General features: G+C 42.0%; 2 protein-coding genes across 2 annotated transcripts; both read left to right on the plus strand.

The window, feature by feature from the left end:
* Positions 1-6,797: 6,797 nt before the first annotated feature.
* LOC103711444 (protein gar2) lies at positions 6,798-13,941 on the plus strand. The gene is made up of 4 exons (XM_039133073.1): positions 6,798-7,529; positions 7,769-7,931; positions 13,032-13,078; positions 13,158-13,941. Exons 1-4 carry the CDS (start codon positions 7,000-7,002, stop codon positions 13,657-13,659), a joined length of 1,242 nt encoding a protein of 413 aa, XP_038989001.1. The 5' UTR covers positions 6,798-6,999; the 3' UTR covers positions 13,660-13,941.
* A 3,661-nt stretch (positions 13,942-17,602) lies between these two features.
* On the plus strand, positions 17,603-20,456 carry LOC103711454 (protein UPSTREAM OF FLC-like). The gene is made up of 4 exons (XM_039133074.1): positions 17,603-18,063; positions 18,151-18,220; positions 18,312-19,151; positions 19,958-20,456. The coding sequence occupies exons 1-4, from the start codon at positions 17,850-17,852 to the stop codon at positions 20,115-20,117; spliced, it is 1,284 nt and encodes a 427-aa protein (XP_038989002.1). The 5' UTR covers positions 17,603-17,849; the 3' UTR covers positions 20,118-20,456.
* Positions 20,457-23,044: the final 2,588 nt, after the last annotated feature.

The following is a 23,044-nucleotide window of genomic DNA, read 5'->3' on the forward strand; positions in this document are numbered from 1 at the left end:
TTTCACCTTTTTTTACCGCATATTTTTTCTTTTTACTGAGTATTAGTTAAAGAGACATGCGCCAAGTGATTAAAAATGTATATTGTTGGGAAAAAATGGAACACCCCACAAATACAAGTAAAGCACCTAAATCAGAAGGCCGAGCCGAGCTCATACAGGCCAAGCCGAGCTCAGAAGACCGAGCTGAGCTCAGAGGCCGAGCCGAGCTCATACAGACCGAGCCGAGTTCCGAAGGCCGAACCGAGCTCATGCAGGCCGAGTCGAGCTCAGAAGATCGAGCCGAGCTCAGCAGGCCCAGCCGAGCTCCGAGGCCGAGCCGAGAAGACCGAGCTCATGCAGGCCAAGGCCAGAAAGCCGAGCTCGTCGTCCACATGCTGCGGCCATGCCCTGCAGCAGCCTCACCACACCATGCTTTACTTGTCGGCCACGCCACGATATATAACCAGGGGCCATACCCTGCTATGACTGTCAACGTCTCACCATTCCCAAGAATGGACTGCACTACGCGCCACAAGCAAGCTCTGGCTGCACGCCATCTTCTCCCATGATGGGAACGGGCCATCCACGGCAACTCATTACTTACACGCCCACGTCGAATCGTGACGGTAACCCATTAATTCGCCCAGTCACATCACAGGTAACCCTGGTACTTCCCCTATAAAAGGGGAGCTTCTCCATCTAAAAAGGGGCTTCTTCCTCCCAAGAAAGGGAAGGTTCGGACTTCTACATACAGTCCCTCTCCTTCTCCAAAAATTAAGCCCCCCTCTGACTTAAGCATCGGAGGGCCGGTGCCGGAAACCCCGGCCACCGGCATTTTGCAGGTCCCCCGGAGGACGCCACCCGCCGACGGACCGCCACCCGCCACTCTCGCCGGAGCTCCTCCTCCTCGGTTCGCGGCCGCCCTCGGGTCCAATTTCCAGCAACATATATATTAGCTTATTTTTGCTGGTGTGTGTATATATACATATAAAAGCAACATCTAGTTGTTCTATATCCCGCAATAGATCAGGCACTCAGGCTTTTAAAGCATGACATCTATTTTGGGATTCTCAAGAATGTTTTGACTCCGCATTTTGTTTAATTTGATGCATCCGACTTACCAAAAAAAATGCATATCGTCAGCTTTTTGTCTCCCTGATGCTTAAATTTTCAGTTCATGTTGAAGTGTAAAGCAGGTGTGCTGGAATTATTTTTTCAGTTGTTCAAAAATTTTCTCCAATTCTGAAAATCTCTTAATTTAATTTTATTACTCAGTCTTGATTATTTAATTAATAACTTTCTACACATATTAGTGTAATAAAATAAATTGTAGATGTTATTGAAGTAGAATTTATTCTGCCCAGATGCAGATAGTTGTTCGCGGTCTACTTTCGAGATGCAATGAACTTGAACCCGAATAATGCTCGAACAGTGCACTTGAGTACTCACGTAGCGCTCAATTTACTCTGTAAATTTTCTTCTCAAAACTCACTTGTGCTGCCAGAGTGGGTGTGATTGGGTGCTTAGATATCCTTTCATTAGATGCACCCCTTCGAGATGCATCTTTAAGAGCGGAGAGAGATATCATCAAATGAAAAATCTCTAGGAGTGGAGAGGGAAATTAAGATAACAGCCAAATATTATATGCTCGAAAGGCTTTTTTTAATGGAATTAGGAGGAAGCAAGGCACCTCCCCAAATTTATTAAGATAGGAAAAAGTATGTGCGAGAGAATGAGGTGTTTAGACGAGGAATGCACGAAGAGCCTCTTTTAAAAGGGAAGAACAGCAATCAATGAGTGGTCGCCAAGGAAGATAAGCTTTCCCATAATTTTTGGGCAAAGTAGGCCGCAATGACTTCTTCCTCCAAGAGGTCCAAAGTGTATGTAGATTGGTGGGCCATTCTCCGATGTTAAGACAAGTTCTAAAGATGGTCTAAATGCCCATCCTTTTCTAACAAGCAACCGCCTATGTGTGAACTTTGTTCTTCAAGTTTACTTAATAGACTAAGTTATTTGGGTGTCCATCATAAAAATTTATATTTAAGTAGATTTATATTTAGTTTAATATCCAATGTGGGACTATTTTTAAAACCTCAATATTTTGAATTAAATATATTATTAATAAATCAACAGGGTGAAGAAAAGTGGAAGTTCGTTTAAAATAACTTGTGCCAATATAGCAACAATATCCAACCTTGAATTCCTGTTAATGAGTGAAAGTCCGAAATCCTCATTTAAATTCAACCTTGTCGATAATCGACATCCGGCCAATATTTTACAATGAGGTCGAACATCATCTTCCATCTCTCCTGAAGTCTTCTTGGTGCGGGAGTCCATCTAATGAATCTAGTAATTTCTTCTCCCTTCTTTCTATGCCACCATAATGGATAATACCGGAGGAATCCCTTGTCCTCAAGGCAGCAAAGCAATTCTGTGAGGTGATGCTTACACTGCTAAGATTACTTCTGCTGACAATTGAATAGTTATTCTACTTGGACGGAAAGCTTCAAAAGAAGTGGACTAAGGACCTTGGCAACCTCTCATTGGTGCTCTTGCACTAGTTTTTACATGCATAAGTATTTTGAGGCAGGGAGAGGAGATATCTTCTCAGTGGAGTGCTCCTTCCTGCATAGATGCTGAAAAAGAATTCTTTTCTAGGTCTACGGCGATCATGTGGACATTCCTCACTTACTAGTGGTAGTATGAGCATCAGAATCGGACGAGCCCAGTTTAGCTAAGCCTTGAGGAAGGGTTTCAAAACGCTGCCACGCTATTTTGACGTTGAGCATTGAAGTGCAACACTACGTACAGTTCTCTCCACTCGATCTCCCTCACAAGAACACGAGAGCGACGTAAGAATTATCCCATGATGACTCTTACCAGAATGCGCGACATCCGTGATAGTTCTACTGAAATTAGATGTTCCCATTAAAAATATAAGGTGCTTATCAGATTGATACGAAGCCTTCAGTAACAAAGTCAAATACAAGTGCATACAGTTGGGCTGGGAGCTCTATTATGAGAAATAATAGCACATCAAATGCCATAGGATTTTTTTTGTAAAAACCGATATCTAGATATATAAGAAATGACACATACCAAAGTAGTTTTTACTTGGTTCAATTCACCATGTATTTTTTTGGAAATATTATATAAAGTATCTGTTGTATTCTTAATAAAGTAAAAAAATCCGGCTTCAGTCTTTATTTTTGGTAAAAAAAATATCTAACTTTTAATCAGTAGGAAATAGATATGAACTTTTTTTAATGTTATTATAAAATATAAAATCAAAAGGTTTTTTTTTTCTCTGCAAACTTTAAATGAACATGAATTTTGTTGTTCCGTTGACCCAACTTTGTTTTTTCCTCGTCTTCCAATGAAGCAAAAAGTCCAACTATCAACTTGGGCAGTGAAGTCGATCGATACAAACAGTACTGCTCAACTCCCACTGTGCCACTAGATACCAATCATAAGTCTTTATTCATCTTACGTGAGAGGACTTCTTGCCATTATCTTGCGACGCAGAGTGGTGAGTGCGCTCGCTGGGAGCCGATGGAATCGAAGCAAGTGGAAAGTACTGCATTCCACGAAGATGTTGACGCACTACCAGCACTGTACGAGAGCTCCCAAGCAGGTGGCGAGCAGTCGAGGCCCATCGGTGATCATCCATCCAAGGAAGTGCGAAGCAGCCAAAAGACGGGCACCATGACGTGGAAACCACCAACTTGTGGGCAGCCCACTTCATCCTTTCTTTGTTTTTCTCATCTTCATCTTCCCTTTCCAGTCTTGCTCCACCTTGCCATTACATTATCCCTTTCCCACCACCCCTGCCTTTCTTTTTATCCTTTTGCTTGTTTTGGATGCCTTCTTGTTTATGTCGGAGGGAGGATATAAGTGGGCTGCAGTTTGGAGGATAACTTTTTTTTTTTATAGAGTCTAGTAGATCTTGGAATCGACCGTAGTTTATATGAAAGGTTGGTCAACCACAGCTCACCCCATTAAGCCTCTAGATCACCAATTAAAGCCTACCATATAATAAGCCAAAAAGCTTGCAACTGATTTTAAATTTTAAAGACTCTCCACAAGTGGCAACACCTCGATCAAAATCTCAAACGGTCTTTAAGATCACGCCAGCCAAATGGACAGGATGAGATCCGTGTGCAAAGCGCCCATGTTGCCTGATTCTTGGAATGTGCGGAGGCTGCCAATCCTGACCGACCCATGTGCCCGAATTTTAGGATGACAGGCTCGCACATCCATCTATACAATCCACTCTTAGAGGACCTTCCAGATAAGTGCTCGCGTGCCGAGAACCTCTTCTGTTTTTTGATCATCGTCCTGACTTAGGTACCGAAGGGTTTCCCCATCAGACACACTCAAACAAGAGGACTTTTTTGTTTTTGTGGTTTTAGGTTGAAGCTTGACCGCAGGCCAGAACCCCGATGACAGCTCTCTATTCCAATTGCAGCCGTGCATGATCGGAATAGCTAGCTGCCATGCGCTCTAGCGTCTCTCTTGCTCGCGCCTGGGGCAGATCGGTTCTCAGCAGCAACAGTGTCAAAGGGATGTTGAGTGCTTGTTTAATTTGATTCTTGAGTTTAATAATGTACACAGATGCAAAAGGACATGTCCACGAAGTGGATAGCTTGTCTGCATTTGGCTTGGCATAGCATCAAATGGGTTCAGTTGCAGCCCTTCTACTCCCCTAAACTTGACCATGTCTCACTAATTAAACTAAGTGGGTAGAATAGCATGCTTCGTGGAGTAGATCGACCATGCCGACCCAAAATCTAGAACAAACACCAAATAAAAAACAAAAAAGAGATGCTAGAAGAAAAATAATTAGGAGGAAAAAAATATTTTATTAGAAGAATTTAGCCAAGGCTCTCTCTTACTTTAGAAGGAAAACTCTCGCTCTCTCTCTCTATACTAAAGGAGACACCAAAGTTTCTTTTAAATGGAATATCATATAAATAGTATGTTTGGTTTCTACTCAAATTCAAATATCAATATTCACCGAAACATAAAACTTAATAACAATTAAAGGATAAAAATAACTATTCTAGAAGGAATAATCAAGTAGAATAAAACTAGTAATAGAATCCTAAAGTCATTAAAATTAATGACCAACTAAATAGGGATCTTAATAAGATTAGAACTAGGCAATGGATCTCAACAACAGTGTGCGACTCGATGGCTTTGAGAAATAGGAAGAGCCTTATCAACCACAACTCCGTCGCATGAAAGGAATGAATGATGATGACTACGTTGATGCAGCAAAAATGACTAAATATGGTAGCGGGCGCAGGTCTGGAAGGGAAAGAGTGGAGAACAAAGATAGCCTTGAAGGAGGCCAGTTGCAACCTCTCTGTCCATCACGGCTTTGTCTGTTTTCCACTACAACGGGCGTGCCTCTAAGACTCCGGAAGAGTCACCAAATATGAAGAAATGGGAAAGATAGGAATAATTCCTATGAATACTATCAATATAATGGACCGAGTTGTGCGTATCCAAAGTGGCACATAAATATCAACTAGGCCATATAAATACTGTACCCAATTTTTCACCAAGTTATTTATTGGGCTTCTCTTGTTGCCTCTGCCTGTAGACGTCTGAACTACTGTGAAATGTTGACCAGACTTGGTGCAAGTGGTTCACATGCGAAGATGACCCACTTTTGTGATTCTATTTCACATAATTTTTTAGAGTTTTATGGACCCAGGTCATGATGGGATTCTGGGGATTTTGGTGCCCTGGGGCATAAGACTTGGAAAGTGCCGATAAGTGTAAGCTATGGTACTCACGCTGTACTTGGGCTCAGCCATCATGAGCTCAACCTGGAAGCAGCCCATGCGTTGATTTAGGTGCGGGTCTAATCCTAACCGGCCCGTGAAAGAAATCACATGTTCTCCCTTCCTTGGAAGTCCGCATCAAACCACTCAGGAGAAGGGGGAGGAAAAAAAAACAAAAAAAGGAGCTCATGGAGCGTCGGTGAGTCAACCCCACTAAACCGAGTTGACCTCCTAGATTTGGCTCCTGGACTTGTTCTCGCCTTTGGATCTGAATCCGAACTTTCCATCAAACGATTTGCTAATGGCTTGCCTTCCACAATGAAAGATGGTGGTTTTTATGAAGTCTAAATTGATGGGGTACAAAAAGAATAAAATACTGAACCGTGTGAGGCGGGAAACTTTCTTGTTATTATTATTATTTTTGTGATCTTTCTTGCTTGATTCTACCATTCCCATGCGATGTGATTGAAGGCTATCATAAGAAGGATGAAACAGATGAGATTCCTAAGAGCAGAGTGCGTGCTTTAATGAAGGGCAATTTATGGTCCATTAATTTGACTTGCAAACAATCCGCTTTAAGCAGATTTGGGCTTAACATAAATAGATTTAGATCATAAATAGGCCAATTCATCTAAAATATTGTTTGTTAAATGAGTTGAGTTCAGATTTAAACCTTTGATCCGACTTATTTTTTATTTGCGTAACCTAATCTCTTAACCTGTTTAATCTATTTAAATGCATTCAACTTGTTCAACTTCACTTGACCTGTTTAATAAATGAGTTATGTAAGTCGGATTGGCTTACCTATTTAACAAATAAGTTGAATCTTAAAATTTTGATCTATTTAATAAATAGACCGAATTTGAGTTGATAAATTTTTACTCCAACCCAAACCCTATATAGTCTAATCCGATCCGGTTCCTTCCCTACTCATGTTTCCTTGAATATTTGGAATTAAACCATTTTGGTAGTTGATTGGATTTAACAAAGCGCATTCTCTTACGTCTCTGGACCGACCTAACGCGCTGGGTCTGGGTCCTGGTCCCGGGTATCATCCCTGGTTCCGAACTCAATCTCTTGATGTCAAACCTAGCTTCCTTTTCCCTCTCGCTTCCTGAGGAAGGTCTTCCATCATCCGCCGCCTGAGAAGGCGAAGGCTTGGCTTCCCTTGGAGAATCGAGAGTGCCTTGGGCATTCGTCCCCTCCTCTTCTTCCTCCTCCCTTTGAGATGGTTTTATCCAACAAGAAGCTCAAGGCGAAGTTCCGATCCCTCCTCGCGGAATCCCTCGCCGCACCCAAAGACTCCGCGAGCGGCGACGTTAATGAGCAGCTCGAGAGCGTCAAAGAGATCCTGGGATCCCGGAAGAAGCCCAGGCCGTCGTCTAAGAGGGGGAAGAGAAGAAAGAAGCCCAAGGACTCGGAGCCCGTCGAGGAAAGCGGAGACGCCCAGAAAGAAAACCAGGAGAACGATGAGTCGATCGGCTTGAAGGAGGAGAAGCAGCAGAAGAAGAAGAGTGGAAAGAGGAAGAGGGAAGGCGACGGAGCCAACGAAGCAACAGAAAACGAGCAGCAGCAGCAGCAGCAGCAGCAGAAGCAGAAGAAGAAGCAAAAAAAGAAGAAAAAGGATAAGAAGAAAGTGAAGGGGAAGGGGAAGAAGGAAGATAAGCAAGAGGACGAGAAGCACGAGAAGGGAAATGAGAGTATAAGTGGAGAGAGCAACGAGAGACGGGTGCAAGGGTCCATCAATATCGAGCGAAGGTTTGAAAAAAGACCTCCTTTTTCTTCTTTTTAATGCCAATGTTTCTATTACAATCCAGTTGCTCTTTTGTCAAAATTTGTGGTTTCACTCTGATGCTTGGATTCATGAGCTGGTAAAGCTCAGTGATTCGTTCTTCAGTTATGTTACTCTAGAAGATTATGATGATTTTAAATTGTTGAATTGGGGTTTAGGGTTCTGTTTGTTGCGTGCTATTTAATTTTTGAGCTTCTGTTTTCAGCGAACAAGATGCGAAGAAGGTTTACGTAGGTGGCATCCCTTACTACTCGACCGAGGAAGATATAAGGAGCTTCTTTGAGGGTTGTGGCACTGTAACCGAAGTGGATTGCATGAGGTTTGCTGAAAGTGGGAAGTTCAGGGGAATTGCCATTCTTACTTTCAAGGTTAGGTTAAAATCTCACTTGATGTTTCAGTTGCGAATTGCCAGAATGTTTGGTATTATCCGTTAGCGCTTGATTCATATGAGTTTTCTTTCAAAATCAAGTTGAATGAATTTTGGGTAGCATAACACTCAGTATTCATTAATACTTATCCTTATAGTAATCAGTTACCTCCATAATATAGTGAGCGATGGTTGTTTCAGTAGATACTGAAACACAATAGTTGATCTCACAATAAATGTCCGTCTTTGGCAAGCTGGGGAAGAACTCTGAGTAAAAGACTTATTGTGATAAATTTGTGACTTGTGCAATCGACAGTGATTCACATAACTCTACTTATGCATATGCACGACATTACCAGCAGCAAGTTATGGCTAGCAAAATATATACAATGCCTTTCTTGAATATTTATGCAACCTATCTTCTTCTCATAATACTCATCAAGGGCTTAAGAAAATTCACAAACTTCAGTTTAGCATTACATATTTATCTAAGGGAACAGTTAAGTTTATTTTCTCCATATGATCATTTTCTTATTGATTTTCATAAGAATGAACTGACTACCAGTTTGTTTGTAAGAGTTAGTGTTATGGAGTTGACCCCATCAATATGTTCTACGAAGACGGGCTCTTCCAGTAGTATGGTATCTCTGAGATGTGCTATCTTACCTGTGTAGTTGTATAAAGTCATGCTATCCTCGTATGACCCATCAAATTTAATAACCTTATGATGTTCTTCAAGCGCATAAAAATTTTTCTTTCACTCTATTTCTGAAGGCATGTGAGACCAAGGTTTTAAAGGCTGGTAATGAACCCCGTTACCATTTTCCTATCATTACGGTACTGGTGTCAATGGTACATATGGAACGAACCATTGGTATTGACTGGTACAGGTGTACCACCATAGCTTTTTTGGCATCCCGACACCTATACCAATGCCGATTTTGCGCCGGAATGGTAACTGGTTGTACCATCCTGTTTCATGGGTTTTTGAAACCATAAGTGAGACTTTGTTCTTCTCAATAGTAGCTGATTTTGACAATATTGTCAAACTGAAACTTTTCAATTCATTAAAGTTACAGCAGTTGTTCGAAAGTTTGGACTTGGATATTTGCGATCATTAGACAGTTGGACTGTTGATTTGAGTTGCAACAATTGCTTAGACATTCATTTAATCTGATATCTGCGGCTCAAGTATCAGTATCCATCTTGTCATCCATCATCAATCAAAAGGCCTGATCAGTCCCACCAGGGGATGCTTTATGCAGCAAACACTCTAGGCTATTGGATGGAGGACATTGGGAGCTATTGAGTCTTTATGCAGTTAACTTCTTACTGTGTAATTTGGTTCGAAAACACTATTATGAATCTGTTTCGATTTTGCTACATTTTTCCCCATCTTTAGCCAAGCTGAGCACTTGGATCATCTAGTAACTATCCTTCATCTATGAGCAAGCCAAGTCGGATCCTCTGACCTTAAGGCTGCAAACACCATTTTTATCCTTATTTTTGATACTGGGTGTTCTGTTTGTGTATTACTCTTGCTGGGGGTGCTACCCGGATAGCACTGCCAGCTATCTCCATAATCACATAACAGTTTTCTGACAATAAACTTGGGCATATGTAAGGCCACATAGATGAATCATGTCTTTAAGCAACCGTGCATGACCGATGGCCTATGATTTCTGCAGTTTTCTGGGGTCAGTTGCCTTTACTTGTTTGTTATAGGCTACGAATCATGTCTTTAAGCAACTGTGCATGACTGATGGCCTATGATTTCTGCAGTTTTCTGGGGTCAGTGGCCTTTACTTGTTTGTTGTCCCATGAAATTTCCATCCCCTTAGTTCCTGTTTGAATGGCCTTCTGCAGTATCTTCCGATAACCTCATGCTGGTGTGAAGGGAGCAAGGAGAAAGGAGTGATGAAAGGGAGAAATTCGAGGGACTGAGAAACTGCTGATCCCACTATTCCTTGTTTTTTTGGGGGATAATAGATTATACCTAAAAGTGATTTATATTATCCTGAAAATTTGGGGTAATGGATTCCAAAGAGCTCTTTTCATTGGCAACTTCTACCTTTTCTTGGATTCCTCTCCTGACATCTTTCCCCTGTGCAAGCTTATCTCAGGCATAGCCAGTTCTCATATGCAATCTCCCTACAAAGATTATATCACATAAGTTGTAGTGGCTCTTCATTTTGTCATAATATATTTTGTCTTGCAATTGATGGGATCCCTTGGTATGTATTAATAGCTTGACATGGTTGTACAACATGGATTTGCAATAGTTCAAGATAACTCATAGATACATGTTGTCTCAACCTAGTTAATAGGAATGTGAGAGTAATGAAAGGCTACCATATCGATACGATATTAATGTATCTGGTTCCTAGGTTAACTAATATTCATAATTGGGGGTAAACTGACTGATCTGTGCAGCTCAAGTACAAGTGTCCATGGGTATGTTATAATATGCTGGACTAATCACATAGAAATGTTAGCCATTGAGTAAGGTGCTAAAGATTAAACAGATGAAGCAGAAGTATGGTGGAGTTATGCAAGTGTGGAAATTAATGTGTTACGTAAAGATGTTTCTTGTGGTGTTTCTGCCTTTGGGCATTGATTCAAAGGTTGTCTTGAGCAGTGTTTAGTATGGAACTTATGGTCTGTTGCAATCAAAAGCCCAAATAAGCTTTAGCATTATGCCAAATCGTGGAATAGATTTCACTAAGTGCCTTTAAGTAGTTTTTTGGGTGCACTACATAGTTTTCTTTAAAAAGTTGCTCAATATTGGCCATGATACAACATTCTTGACCATATGCTGCATATGAACGTGACTTGTTATCAAGCACTGTCGTGTACTGGCTAGAACTGTAATGTCGTATTCTGGATAGTGGATGTTAGATTAATCCATCATGCAATAAATATATGTAAACCCGTGGCTGCAAGAAGATTGTATGTTTTGGTGTTTCTATGCATTTTATTGCTCATGCAACTGACTATGGCTTTTAACCTAACTAAAATTGTGCAGCTTTCAGTTTATAGTTTATTTATATTTTAGCTGCTATAGTTTAATATAATTCTGTAAAGTATGGCAGTTTCTTTAGGTGCTCTTGCTTCCTTTTACAATTTAGGATTGTTGTCTTCCACTGACAGCATCCATTTGTCCCTTTGCTCCCTCTTTGTGTAATTATAGCTAAATTTCATCTTAAAGTTGCAAGATATATTACTATGTGATATTCATTCTCTGCAGTGAGATAGATATATCCTTTTCTTCTGGTCCACTCTTCTGCTATACCTTGTTGGCTTTTGTACTCTCCTTGACTTCACAGAGCTGGCCATAATGGAACCCTATAATTTGCCTTATGGATTGAGTGGAAGGCTGTTGAGGTTGTAGGGAGCCTAGATACTGCAATGGTGAAGCATGAAATATACTCATGAGAATGCTTCTGAGGAAAGGTCAATGGTTTCATTTTAGAAGTAAATTTTTCTATTTCACAATTAAACCAAGTGTTGGATTTGTTTTCAGTCATGCTTTATAAACATGCTTTGGTGAATATGTTCAGGAAGGATGCTGATGTTAGCATTAGCTGTGGCTTAAAGAGCAACAATTTTCAGGAATGGCTGAAGTATTGAAAATCAACGTGTGCGTACAGGCATTAAGTACATTCCAAAGGGAAAGTTCTTGTCTTAAATAAAATAATTAACCCCGGGAGAAGTGGTGGTCACTGCTTACTACCACCATTCTCATATCTTTAGCAAATAACTTCAAACTCTAGAGAATCTAAAATGTAACTGTGTTAGCCTCTGTTTCAGGCAAAGTGGTCCCATTTTGCTTGAGGCAATATGATGGTAAGGGTTGCATCAAACTGATGGTGATGATGGTAAGCTAGTGCAAAGTGATCACAGAGGATGTCATCGTGTTGCTGGCATCAAATCTAAGGTAAGCTGACATTGTTGAGATCTCGTTTAACATAAGTGTTCTCATTGCAGTGATTTGGGCATTTAGAGGTTGGGTAAGGAGGATGATGGAAATTGAGACTCTGTAAATGTTGAGCTTCTGGGAAATTGGAAATTTAGTTGAACTCAATAAACTCAAACATTTTTTGCAGGAAGCTTTTCACAAGGGATATAGTTAGAACACCTGTTTGATGTTTGTCGACTAATACAACCAACTCTTTGCTATGAAACCGTCGCAATGAAACTTAACAAGGTGATGGCTCTTCATGTTGGATGGATTGATATATCAGTAGTGATTATAGACCATTTAAGGATGTCAAAATTCTATCAACATGATTAAATTCCTTTTCAACTTGATTACTCTCTGGATTGTAGAGCATTCAAATACTATGTTCATGTTTCCCTTTAGCCACCCTTTTGATTAAATTCTAACCCCCCTGCCACAAAAAAAAAAGACACCTTTCCTTTTTCTTAATAAACTTGAAGGGTGACTTGTGAGTAGGTAAGTGAGCCATCTCTCTCTCTCTCTTTCTTTTCTAATTGGTGTTCTTAGATACAACACCCTTGGTGGAACCATACAGTAAGCGTACCTACTGCTTTCTTTAGTTGAAGTTATTATCTCTCTATTTTAAACAACTAATTATCAAACTGGTTTTCTATTGCTGTAACCCTGGTTTTTGGGTGTGGTTTCCTTGCTGAGCATTCGGACAGAACAACTTGCTAATTGTACATAACTATGGAATTATTGAACAAATGTACTAAATGCAGTTTGTTTCAGCTGACAGCACCAAATTACCTTGTGTACTGGTCCTCTTGCTTGTATGATTGATAACTATGCGAACTTCTTCACTATCCTGATTGCATTAGCAAGATTATATGAACTTAGCTAGCTTATTGGTACTAAGCTTGTTTTATTTGATGTCATGCAATGATTTTAAGTTTTTCATCAGATGGCTATCTTTCTTCCACTGAATTTAATGCTTCAATTTATAGAGGATGAGACAAAAACCATGGCCACCCCATATCCGTAGCTTTTCTTGTTGCTTTAGTTAGATCTCTGTCTCTACAAACAGTGCATGCTCGCACAAAAGCTCTTTGATCATCCACCAGCTATGGCTTATCAGGTGACAACTGTTTCTTGTTTCAGACAGAAGCTGCTGCAAAAAGGGCTTTAGCTCTCAATGGTGCTGATATGTAAGCAAATTTCTCTTTAATCATTATTCTTCTATTCATTTTATTGTTAATGACTAACACTTCGACCCACAACACTCAGGGGTGGATTTTATCTAAAGATAAAACCTTTTAAAGCCAACCATACCCAGAAATCAGATTTCGCACCCGAGATGGTGGAGGGCTACAACAGAATCTATGTCGGAAATCTGTCATGGGATATAACTGAGGATGATTTGAGAAAGCTTTTCTCTGATTGCAAAATCTCATCTATCAGATGGGGTACAGACAAGGAAACTGATGATTTCAAAGGCTATGCCCATGTTGACTTCGTTGACAGTGTATCCCTCACAATTGCATTGAAGCTAGACCAGAATGCCATATGCGGACGGCCGGTTAAAATTAGATGTGCGGTTCCTAAAAGAGAAGTAGAAACCAAGTCAAGCTCAGAACCTTCTGGCAAGAAGGCTGAGGCTAGCACAAATGAAGGAGGTTCAAAGAAGAAGAGAAGAACATGCTATGAGTGTGGTGTTCCTGGCCATCTCTCTTCTTCTTGCCCTAAGAAAATAGCTGTCGAAGTCAATGGTTCTGGTGCTGATAGTTGATTGTGAATTGTTGTTATTATTAATTAGAAAGTATTGTTGACCTTGCATCTGAATTACATTGATGCCATGTTCTTATAGACTTGGTTGCAAGGCAAAATTGCAGACAGAGTTGGTATTAGAAGATTACCACCGGAGGAACTTATTCAAAGATGGAAGGCAATGGACAGAGCATTTTGTTTTTTTTTTAAAAAAAACTTGTGCACAAAACAAACTTCTGTCTGTTTTTTTTTTATATATATATTTTTATAGGCAAGGGGGAGCAAGCTCTACTTGCTTCAAAAATGAAGATATACAAAATAGCGTTGCATCCCGGGAAAGACAAGAGGAGGAGGATACAGTCAAGCCATTAAGGGAGGAAGAAAGCTTGGATGAGCTGGGTTTTATCACAGCGATCATCCTGGAGAAGTTTCTTTGTCAGCTAAAATTAGATTTTGCTAATCATTATAGCGTGGATAGAGATGGATGTGGTGGATTGGGAACGCCGATAGGTGTTCTGATTTTTTTTTCTTTTTTTTCTTTTTTTTTTTGGGTGCAAGCTGATAGGTGTTCTGAGAATCCAGTGACGAAGGAGGTCGTGTGGAAACTGTGTTGAAAATGTTTTTCTATTTTCTGGTAAACCATGGTCCGAGTCCTTTGATAGACTTCTAGTTGAAGCTTTGGTCTTTGCCAATGAAGCTGTCCTCATCAATGGGAATGAGCAAAATGGCGTGCTCAGAAGGCATGCTAATATAGGTTCTTGCATTTAATTCCTCTGCATCACAAATAAAAGAATATAATAAAATCCCCTCTAATATATCTTTTGGCTGTAATTTGTTCTCTCCATCCATCTCCACTTGATGCTATTGAAATCCTCAAAATATTTTTACTACTTTCAAGAAAAGACCTCCTCTCTTTTAGACGAGCTCGAGCCCCGTAATCCATCCACCTCCTCAGGCAGGAGGGGATTGAGGACAGCTGCTTTTTGTTTTTCTAGCTGGTGGTTAGCAGAGATAGATTGCAATGAGAAGATAATTTGATGGGTGATCTTTCGAAAATAGAAGGCTTTCAAGTATCAAATGGCTAATTATATTCTTTTCTTTTAAATACCAAGTTTAATTTCTCTAGCCTGTTGATATGCGCATGTGCTTTAAATCTAATTTTTGTTAGCTCTTGGCTTTTGATATGGCTCGGATTCGTCGATCTAAAATTTCGCTTGATAGTTCAATCCGCCGAATAAACGGTGACAATGAAGGAAACTCCCTTCACCATATTCTAAAACTTTTATCCTTCTTTTATCCTTCCCGTTTTCTCTCAAAATTCTGTCCAACCTAAGCATCGAAGGATCTGTAACCAGACACATTCCAGCAACTCTTTAATCATTTTTTGTAATTTCAGAGTATCTTTAGTACTGTGCTATGCTTTTCTAACTTTCCCAAGAAAAAAGCTCGTCTACCACTCTATTCTTCCGTTGGATAGGATTTTAAACGGCAATAGCGATCAACATCAATTACTTGCAATGCACTTAAACATTTTTTTATATGTTTGTTAGCTCTTAGTTTTTGATGTGGTTCACAATCATCATTCCTAAAATTTCGCTTGACAGTTCAGTCTGCCGAATCAATGGTAACAACGGAGGAAACTTCCATCACCATATTCTAAAATTTTTACCTCTTTTTTATCTTTCCAATTTTCTCTCAAAATTCTATCCGACCTAAGCATCAAAAGATCCGTAGCCAGACTGGTATCTCTTTAATCATTTTATGTAGTTTAGAACAACTTTAGTACTGTGCTATGCTTTTCTAACTTCACTAAGAAGAAAGCTCGTCGGTCAATTTGTTCTTCTGTTAGGTCAGATATGAAACGACAATAGCATTCAACATCAATTATTTGCAATGCATTTAAGCTTTTTTTTCTATGTTTGTTAGCTCTTGGCTTTTAGTATGGTTCGGATTCGTCATTCCTAAAATTTCGCTTGACAGTTCAGTCTGCGGAATCAACGGTAACAATGAAAGAAACCCCCATCACCATATTCTAAAACTTTTATCTTTCTTTTATCTCTTCTATTTTTTTCAAAATTCTGTTCAATCTAAGCATTGGAGGATCTATAACCAGGCACATTCTAGTGACTCTTTAATCGTTTTCTGTAGTTTCAAAACATCTACAGTATTATGCTATGCTTTTCTAACTTTACCAAGAAGAAAGCTCGTCTGTTAATCTGTTCTGTTGTTAGGTAGGATTTTAAATGGCAAGAGCGTTCAACATTAATGACTTGCAATGCGCTTTTTTTTTTTTTTGTTCTATATGCACCAAAACAATTGTGCCATGATGGGCGAAAGGATGATAGCTTTTACTGCGCCTAACCAATTTCACCAACTATGATATTTTCCCGACAACGTCACATGCAAGCTGCCATCTGCTTTCGATCCTATGTCATCTCTTTTAGGAGCAATCACGAGCAATAGAAATGACCGAAGCTCCGTCCATGGCCCTTTCATAAGATGGAATTTTACCCAAAATTCACTCGCTGCCGATTAATTTCAGAGATGCCAGCATCGTGTAGCCTGCGAATCTGATCATGTGTCAGCGTGTAAAGCTGGCGATGCATCAGACTCGACGAATGCTGCCATCCCAGGGGCATTTCGGTGCATGCACAATTGCCACTCTAATCTGAGCTCGATCGCGCAAGGAAACAGCGCTTGATTCTATCGGACGGTGGACCTTCATCGCCTTCACCTCCTCTCTTTCTCCTCGCTTTCCTCGTGCGGTCAAATCCGTGTCCCACGGGGGAGGAGGAGGAAGGGGGCAGTAACATGGACGCTCTTAATTTAGCCGCTAACGTACAACCGTGAGACGACTAATATGACTCTATTGCGCCGATATCGTGGACTGCCGACCGCTGAATCCCTTAAATTAAAGCAGGCCTTTTGACTAATCGTCCGCGTCCGGAGACCCAAGCCAATGCCGGTGCCAATTCTCCCTTTGGTCTTCAGAATGCTCGAAAAATTGGGAAACTGGAGGTAGCCGGAACAAATGCCGCGTGGCTAAAATATCGAACGGAAAGCGGAACACCAAACTCCCGACGACAGCACTAATTAAGCTGCCGGACTTCTGAAAATCGGTGGACCAGCATCCAAAATCTCGCATAGCGCTCTTAGAATCTGCTATAGGCGTCTTTCTTTTGACTAGGTCTGCGTCTCATTCTCTGACTACAAGAGAGAGAAAAAGACCCGAATGGAGTGTATCTACCGATAAAGGTGGACTACTTTATACACTCGTAAAAATAGTCAGCTTTAACGAGAGTGAGGTGGTAATAGCAGCATTTATAAATGTTAAAGAAGTATTTTGCCTAAAAATACTGCTATATTTTTATTTTATATATTATTAAAAAATAATCTATTAGAAAAAAAAATTCTGTTTTGCCTTAGAAAATAGAGAAATAGTAATTAACCTATTTATCCGCATTCTTACAAAAATCGAAACCAAAATCAAACTTTTTTTTTTATGAAGAGCCGTAGGTTTTTTTGAAAGAAGCTTTGGAAAATTTCTAACCATCTAAAATTTTAAAAATAAAATTAATATATTTATTTTTTAAATTATTATTATTATTATTTTAAATTAAAACTCCAATAAAATGGTGGTGCGTCTAGAATCTCGCGGCATTTCTCTTCAAATCGGTGAGATAGCTCCCGATCCACGCCTCGGAGAGGATGACATGAGCAAGGGCGGTTTCGTCTTTACGTGGCTTCCGCAGGGCGAGATATCGGTGCGTCCACGTCGTTTCCTATCAATCAACCTGTGATCACTGACTCTTGCTCTTTTTTTTTTTTTTTTTTTTCTTTTTGGTACATGACTCTTGCTTTTTATATTTTCTTTTTTACTGTAAGCCCATGAGCTCTCATTTTTGTTGGTTTCCCCCTGGCCGCGGCATCCCTCGTTTCGAAACCGCCCGGTTCTCCCCTTTCCCGGCACTCTACTTTCCAATCCTTTCCTTTTTCCCAGCCCTCCTCTCCTTTCCTTCTCCTCTATAAATACCCCTCCTTTCCTCTTTCTTTTCTCGCTTTAACTTTCGGAAGCTGATATCCGGAAAAGCGAGGTAGAGAATCGTTGGCTTTTCTGTTTTCTGTGGGAGAGGATTTGAATTTTGAAAGCGGGAAAGTGTTCGATCTCCGAATCATCCATTGTTTTGGCTCCTTTTGTAAGATAAGGGGAGAATGGCGGTGGCGTCCAGGGGAAGAGCAGAGCTTGTGAAGCAATGGAAGGATCGCGAGACGAGTCCCGAGAGAACCAAGGTATGGACGGAGCCGAAGCCGAGGAGTTCTCCGAGGAAGGTGCCGGTGGTCTACTATCTCTCCAGGAACAACCAATTGGAGCACCCGCATTTCATGGAGGTCTCCCTCTCCTCCAGCGATGGCCTCTATCTCAGAGGTGAGATTAGAAAAACGTTGGTCTTCTTTGGCTTCCGCAAATGCTTGCCCGGTTTCTAAATGCCCTTGCTTCGGTTTTTTATTCTAGATGTGATCGATCGACTCAATTTTCTCCGAGGAAAGGGAATGGCCAGCATGTACTCATGGTCTTCCAAACGGTATTTTCCATGGACTCTTGGAATAATTCTTCCCCTTTTATTTTGATCCGCGCAAACTATGTAATATCCATGGTTTTTTCTTGTGATCCAGGAGCTACAAGAATGGATTCGTGTGGCACGATCTCTCCGAAGACGATTTCATCTACCCGACTCACGGCCACGAGTACGTCCTGAAGGGGTCGGAGCTTCTCCTCCCGGTGGCCTCCTCTCCGACATCCCAAGACACCGGTGCCTCCTCCGCCTCCAACTCCGAGAAGCCGCTCGAGATCCCCAAATCCGTCCACGATGACTCCGACTACCCTCTCGTCAGGAGAAACAAGACGCCGTGGAGCTCTCTGGATCTCAACGAGTACAAGGTCTACAAGACCGAGCTCACCGCTGAGACTGCCCTCAAGGCCGCCGACGCGGCCACACAGACCGACGAGAAGCGGCAGAGGCGGCGCGCCGTCGTCGTGCGGGACGAGGTCCCGCGGGTCGAGGAGGAGAACCCCACGACGGAGCTCGGGAGGGACGAGATCTCGCCGCCGCCGTCCTCGTCCAGCCCGGAGACCCTCGAGACGCTGATCAAGGCCGACGGGCGGCTCGTCCCCGTGGCACCGAGCGATGCGGATCGGACGGTGGATAGCTACCCGAGCGGGAGGCTCCGGGCCTCTGCGGTCCTGATGCACCTCATCTCCTGCGGCTCCATTCCGATCAAGGACCACGGGTTCTCCCTGGCGTCGCACTACAGGGGAAGGCTGCCGCGTGGACGGTCCGACATGAGCGCCCGGGTTGCGATGGACGGCTTGATCGAAAACCCTAGTTTCGCCGCGATCCGGATGGAGGACAAGGAGTATTTTAGCGGCAGCTTGATCGAGACAAAAAAGAAGGAAAGCGGCGGCGTCGCAGAATTTCCTGGCTTGAAGCGTTCCTCTTCTTACAACGCTGATAGGTAACGCTACTCTACCGTTAATTAATTTCATTTTTCTTAGAGCATATTATTATCTTTGCCTCTAGAGTTTCTATTGGCTCGCTAGGTTCTAGCTTTATTTTTGGCGTTGCAGTTATCGAAAGGTACTCGTCCCACCAATTTTTCGATTCAGCCTAAAAGCTCAATCTTATGTGGTTCTATTATCTATACCAATTTAGCTCCGTCGGTAAATAAGTAAAAAACAAAGTTCAAAGCTTACTACTACCTTTAATTAATGCTAAAAAAAATATCGACACATTAGCTCAGGGATCAGTTGATAAAATTAATGACGATTAAAACTCTATGATTCACGCCGATAAAAGATGAGGTAAACGTAAGGTTGTGATCAGTCGGACAATACAACCATCTTGTTTGCTTAATCATCGAAATCAACGGTGATGCCAAGAGTTAGCAGGCCGTCGTCTTGGACAGACGGGAGAGTACTGTTTCTGTTGACTCGTTCCATGTCCTTCTCTGCTTGCGGAGCAGCGGGCTGTTCGCTCTCAGTACGCAGCAAGTGGGCGACGGCGTTCAAAAAGCGATCGAACGTGGGACCTACCGTCCTGCCGGATTGCCCAGCCATCTCACATGTTCTCTCTCCATGTACAGTTATTGTACCCACGTACCGCACAAGCTCCTGCCACGCGTACTCGTTTACATTTAATCCTTTCGTGGTTGCTTTGGCTCTGCAGTCGCACGCATCCCATTGATCGCTATGTACATTGTTTCGCTTCGTGATCTGTGCTTCACGTGCTAACGGGTGCTCCATGTTTCTGAAATTCGACCAGGAGCTCGAAATTGGAGCTGGCCGAGAAGGAGATCGAGGGCGTCCGCGCCAAGTGCATCCCCAGGAAGCCGCGGGTCACCGCGAGGAAGGAAGCCAACCCGCCCGGCTCCGGCAGCACCCACGGCAGCAGGAGGATCAACGACGAACCCCCTCAAAAGTAGCAGACAGCGGAGCGATTGTGGAACAAAGTGCACAATGAATTAAGAAGAGAAGTCTTCCGAGACCGAGGAGCATGAATTGGTGCGATGCGAATGCTTGCCTATGCCTTGCCTTGCCGATCACGGCACGGAGTTGTTGCTACCATTGGAGAGAGATGTGTTTTGGTTCCCCATAACCTTACTTATGTGTATAGGAATTACCTCTAATGATGCTATGCGAAACTAAAACCGCGTCACCTTTTACTCCCATCTCCTCCGCAGTTTTTTTTCAATTGTTTGTGGTTGTCTCTTTCCTCTGTGGGCCTTTTTAGCTCTAGGGTTTGGTTTTACTATGTTCCCCTTCACGGACTCGAATTACCTCTGCCAGAGACGAAGAAGTTTGTCCTCACATATTTGCTGGCATTATACCTACTGAAGTACTAGCTACTTAATCTAAAATGTCTCTCTTGTCTATTATAATGGTTGTTTATACGGTGCGCTGGCGGAGAGCGGATGGACTACTAGCGTGGGAAAGAGCGATCAGGGCTTCGCACTTTGGGCAAGGAATCGTTGACTTTGGGGAAGGGTGGCAGCATGTGCGTCGCACCGCACCTGCTTCTCCCAAGGGAACCCCAAGGTCGGAATGGTCTTTGGAATCTGGGCTTTCACACGTGAGACTACTTCCATGCAAAGGGAAGCATGTCGGTCTTTCTCCTCGCCTCCTCTTTTTGGAGTTCACTTTGGCCTTGAGGGGTTTAAGCTTTTATATAGAGCTGGATCATCGTAGCAACTGCTATAATTCTGAACAGACTAGTAATGCTGAGTATATTGGTTTGATTTAGTCCATTTATATTGATTGTCATGTGCATCACTGGTGATCATACTTTTTGCATGTGTTTCAATGTGTGATCTGAGGAACCATCCTGCATCAGACCAGCAAATCGTCCAATCAGCATCTTCGAACCGCATAGCCAGTTGCAGCTTGGTTCGCGCATCTAAGCCCTAAGACTGCTAATGTAGTTTGAAGTCCAATTATTAAGTGGTTGGGCCTTACCTTTTGGGCATTGCTGGTCGTGGTTCATGTTCGACACGAGAGTTTCCTGCAGGCCCTTCTCTCATTTGCAAAGATATCTGCAGGGATCTTGAAGCCTCCTGAAATTGTACTTCTTTCAAGCTGGAAAACAGAAACAGAAATCAAATTATAGAAAGATAGCAGGTCCATGCCGGATAGAAAAAAATATTGGACATCTTGACTTCGGTTTAAATCGATTTTCTTGACTTTGGCCATAATCGAGATGAATAATTAATTTTGGAGTAAACCGAGGTGTTACCCTGTTTGAAGCAATAAAGGCCAGTTGTCATGCCGAAGTTGCAAGTAAGGCATGATTAGCGTGATCGTCGCCATGTACCACTCGCACGAAGCGGTCACCACATACCGTTAATGCACAACTGATCCAAATAGTTAATGCATGTCGCATCAAATAAGGTAACAGATGTCTATTCTAACACTATATAAAGAGGCAACCCGGAGATTTTCAAGTAAGCTCGCATAGAGGTTCCTCTCAACATATTTTCTTTCTTCTACTGTTGCTCTAGTATTCTAACTTGAGCATCAGAGAGTTTCTATCAAAAATCTTCTGGCAAGTGAATTTCTTGCAGGTTGGCCTCGACCTCAGCTGTAACTAGTTTTTATTCTCTTCGATCTCGTCCGACCTTAGTTCTTCTCGGTTCCTACCGACCTTGGTGCATTCAGAAACTAGCGGCAACAAAGGCCAATTTCATTTGCTTCTCTTTATCAGTAAGAGTACATCGATCAGAGTTGTTACTTACAATTCGCCTGTCGCCACATTCTGGAACTGCAGGATATGCTTTTGGTTGATTAGAGTATATGGCCCCCTCTCATCTTCAGAAGCTGCCTAGATGAATCATCTTTCTGACCTCCTCTCCACCATCCGCCCTTCTAGAGCCGTGGAAGTGCCAGTCTGAAAACCAAGTAGTGATGAACTTTGCAGTGTAGCTTCATACTACCAGTTCATTAACAGTGGAGGTTTACTCTGGCAGTTTTACAAGCTAGTTTGGAAGGCAGAGGTACTAGAGAAGGTCAAAGTATATTCATGTTGCTCGAACTCTAAAATGAGCTTCACACTGGCGGATATTCTAACCAGAAAGGGTTTGCAAATTAGTTCCGACTATCCCTCATACGGTACCCGAGTAGAGACAGCTTCTCACCTCTTCATCAGATGCCTTTTCGCCTAAGCCATCTGGTCGCCTATACTTTCATACCTTAGTGTCTGGGCTACACCTTCCAACTTTCTTCCCTTTTGGACTTCATGCAGGAGGAGGCAGATGCAGGGCGAGCCTCAAGAAAGGATGGGACCAGCTGGTTATACCTCTCATGTAGCACATTTGGCACGAAAGAAATGGCTGGATCTTCTTGAAAAGAAGGATGACGGTTTCTTCAGTTCTTCACAAGGCCCTGCATACATCATCATTGCGGGGTTATCTGTTCTCTGGTAAAGCTTTAGATAGCCACAAGGCATCTCAAGCTGGCTGTCCACATTGCTATAAAATCGACTCATCTCTTCTGTAACTTCTCCTCTCTCTATCATCTGTAAATTTCTACTCCTAATAAAGCGTGCGAAGTTTCTTACTTAATTTTCCCTAAAGGAAAAAAATTGCCTTGAACACATCGCCAGTGTACCTTGGTGTGGCCAATGTACCATTGTATCTGTCACGGAGCTGATTGTAAAATCCATTTCCGTAGAGATGGGTGATGTGATCTTACAGTGACGTTGTCGGGTTAGGTTGCCTATCTTGTCTTCGACTATCTGATTTCAGCGTGCATCTGCAATCTTAGAACAACTATGAAGTAACTTAATGGATGAAGTTTCGCTGGTCATACCACGATGAGCTCCATCAAAATGAGAGTGTATAAGTCCTGATATGGACCC

Source organism: Phoenix dactylifera, chromosome 13 (assembly GCF_009389715.1).
Source record: "Phoenix dactylifera cultivar Barhee BC4 chromosome 13, palm_55x_up_171113_PBpolish2nd_filt_p, whole genome shotgun sequence".
NCBI classification, from domain to species: Eukaryota; Viridiplantae; Streptophyta; class Magnoliopsida; order Arecales; family Arecaceae; genus Phoenix; species Phoenix dactylifera.